Source organism: Mustela nigripes, chromosome 8 (assembly GCF_022355385.1).
Source record: "Mustela nigripes isolate SB6536 chromosome 8, MUSNIG.SB6536, whole genome shotgun sequence".
Taxonomy (NCBI): Eukaryota; Metazoa; Chordata; class Mammalia; order Carnivora; family Mustelidae; genus Mustela; species Mustela nigripes.
In genome coordinates, this window is record NC_081564.1 from 44,082,537 (window position 1) to 44,085,284 (window position 2,748).

A 2,748-nucleotide genomic window follows, 5' to 3' on the forward strand; every position below is an offset into this window, starting at 1 on the left:
GACCCTGAGATCATGACCTGAGCCGAAGGCAGAGGCTTTGACCCACTATGCCACACAGGCACCCCCCAAACAGTGTTATAATTTTAACTTTTTAAAACTATTTTTGATATAAAAATCACTCATTATAGTGTACAAGTCGGTTGTTTTGTATACTCACAGAGTTGTGCAAGCATCACTGTAGTCTAAGTTTAGAACATTGTTATCACCTCAAAAAGAACAGTACCCATTAAGTTAATGTCTAACATATGTGAAGAACTTACACAACTCAATACCAAAAACAAAAATAATTCAATTTAATAATGGTCAGAGGACCTGAACATTTTTTCAAAGAAGGCATCCTATTGCCAAGACACATGAAAAGATGTTCCACATCACTAATCATCAGGGAGATAGAAATTAAAACTATAATGAGATATCACTTTATACCTGTCAGAATGGCTGAAAGCAAAAACACAAGAAATAACAAATGTTAACAGAGATGTAGAGAAAAGGGAAGGCTCATGCACCATTGGTGGGAATGCAAATTGGCATAGCTACTGTTAAAACAGTATAGAGGTTCCTCAAAAAGTTAAAAATAAAATTACCATATGATCCAATAACTCCACTACTGGATATTTACCCAAAGGAAATGAAAATACTAATTCTAAAAGATATATGGACCCCTATGTTTATAGCAGCATTATTTACAATAGCCAAGATACGAAAGCAACCCAAGTGCCCATAGATAAATGAATGGATTTAAAAGAGATGTGGAATATTACTCAGCCATAAAAAAGAAAAATCTTGCCATTTTGCAACAACATGGGTGGACCTAGAGGGTATAATCCTAAGTGAAATAAGTTAGAGAAAGACAGATACCATATGATTTCACTTACATGTGGAATTTAAGAAACAAACAAATAGAAGAGGCAAAACTAAAACAGAATCTTAAATATAGGGAATAAACTGATAATTGCCAAAGGGGAGGTAAGGGGGTGGGAATGAGTGAAAAAGATAAAGGGTTAGGCTAAGCAAGATAAGTCAATCAGAGAATGACAATTATCATATAATCTAACTGATATGAGGAATTTGAGAAACAAGACAGAGACTCATAGGAGAAGGGAGGGGAAAATGAAACAAGATGAAACCAGAGAGGGAGACAAACCATAAGAGACTCTTAATCTCAGGAAACAAACTAAGGGTTGCTGGAGGGGACAGAGGTGGGAGAGATGGGGTGGCCGGGTGATAAACACTGGGTATATGCTATAGTAAGCTCTGGGAATTGTGTAAGATTGATGATTCACAGACGTGTACCCCTGAAACAAATAGTACATTACATGTTAATTAAATAAATAAAAATAAGAAATAGATAAAGGTGGTTAAGAGTACACTTTCTTGATTAGCACTGAGAAGTGTATAGAAATGTTGAATCATATTATATATCTAAAACCAATGTAACACTGTATGTTAATTATACTTGAGTAAAAATATTTTTTCTAAGAGCAATACCATTAGCAGTCGTTCTGCATTCCTCTCCCCACTTCTCCAATCCTAGGCAACCACTGATCTGTCCTCTGTCTCTATTGATTTTCCTATTCTGGTGTTTTCATATAAACGGAATCATACAATATATGATCTTTTGTGACTTCTTTTACTTTCAGTTTTTTCACTGTTGTAAATCATGCCTGCTATAAACATTGATGTACAATTTTATGTAGATGTATATTTTCATTTCTCTTGAGTTACAAATAGGAGTAGGATTATTGGACCGTATGCTAACTCTCTAACCTTTTGAGGAACTTTGTGTTTTCCAAAGTGTCAATGTCATTTCACATTCTCCATTCAGCACATGAGGTTCCCATTTCTCCACATTCTCACCAATACTTGTTATTATCTGTCTTTTTTATTTTAGCCATCCTACTGGGTGTGAAATGTTATCTCATTGTGGTTTGATTTGCCTTTCCCTGATGGTTGATGCTATTGAACATCTTAGCGTGTGCTTTATTGGCCAGTTCCCTTCTTTGAAGGACTGTCTATTCAGATTCTTTGCTCATTTTCAATTGGAGTATTTGTCTAATTATTGAGTTGTGAGAGTTCTTTATATGTCCTAGATATAACCCTGTTAGCAGCTATATGATCTGCAAATCCTTTTTCCTATTCTGTGGATCCCATAATGTTTTAAAGTAATAAGAATGTTTAAAAATCCATTTTTAATTGTATTTTTTTCTCCTTATTGAAGATGTATCCTTTGAAAATATCCAGTGGAGCATTGATCCAGGAGCAGACCTTTCTCAATATAAAATGGATATTACTGTAATAGATACAAAGGTAAGTTAGAAAGTAAAACCAAGCTCCATGTGGTTATTCTAGTAAGTTGTTAGTCACCCTCCTTCCCTAACTCACTCTGTGACCTTAAGATAATCAAATACCTCTTAAAACCTGATTTATTTATTCCGAAAAAAAGAAATAAAAATGTTTATTCTTCTAACTTCATGATATTTTTGAAAGGATAATAATACCTTCTGACTTTAAAGGCCTTTGCTGGGACACCTGAGGGGCTCACTCAGTTAAGCATCTGACTCTTTTTTTTTTTTTTTTTAAAGATTTTATTTATTTATTTGACAGAGAGAAATTACAAGTACACTGAGAGGCAGGCAGAGAGAGAGAGAAGGAAGCAGGCTCCCTGCTGAGCAGAGAGCCCGACGCGGGACTCGATCCCAGGACCCTGAGATCATGACCTGAGCCGAAGGCAGCGGCTTAACCCACTGT

General features: G+C 35.4%; 1 protein-coding gene across 8 annotated transcripts in view; it reads left to right on the top strand.

Annotated features, from left to right (window-relative positions):
- Positions 1–2,748, top strand: part of RBBP8 (RB binding protein 8, endonuclease) — a 104,630-nt gene that overhangs the window by 80,956 nt on the left and 20,926 nt on the right. For all 8 annotated transcript variants that reach the window (XM_059409341.1, XM_059409340.1, XM_059409338.1 and 5 more), the window contains one exon: positions 2,219–2,307. In XM_059409341.1, the coding sequence (XP_059265324.1) occupies positions 2,219–2,307 (89 nt within the window). The remainder of the gene's footprint in view (positions 1–2,218; positions 2,308–2,748) is intronic.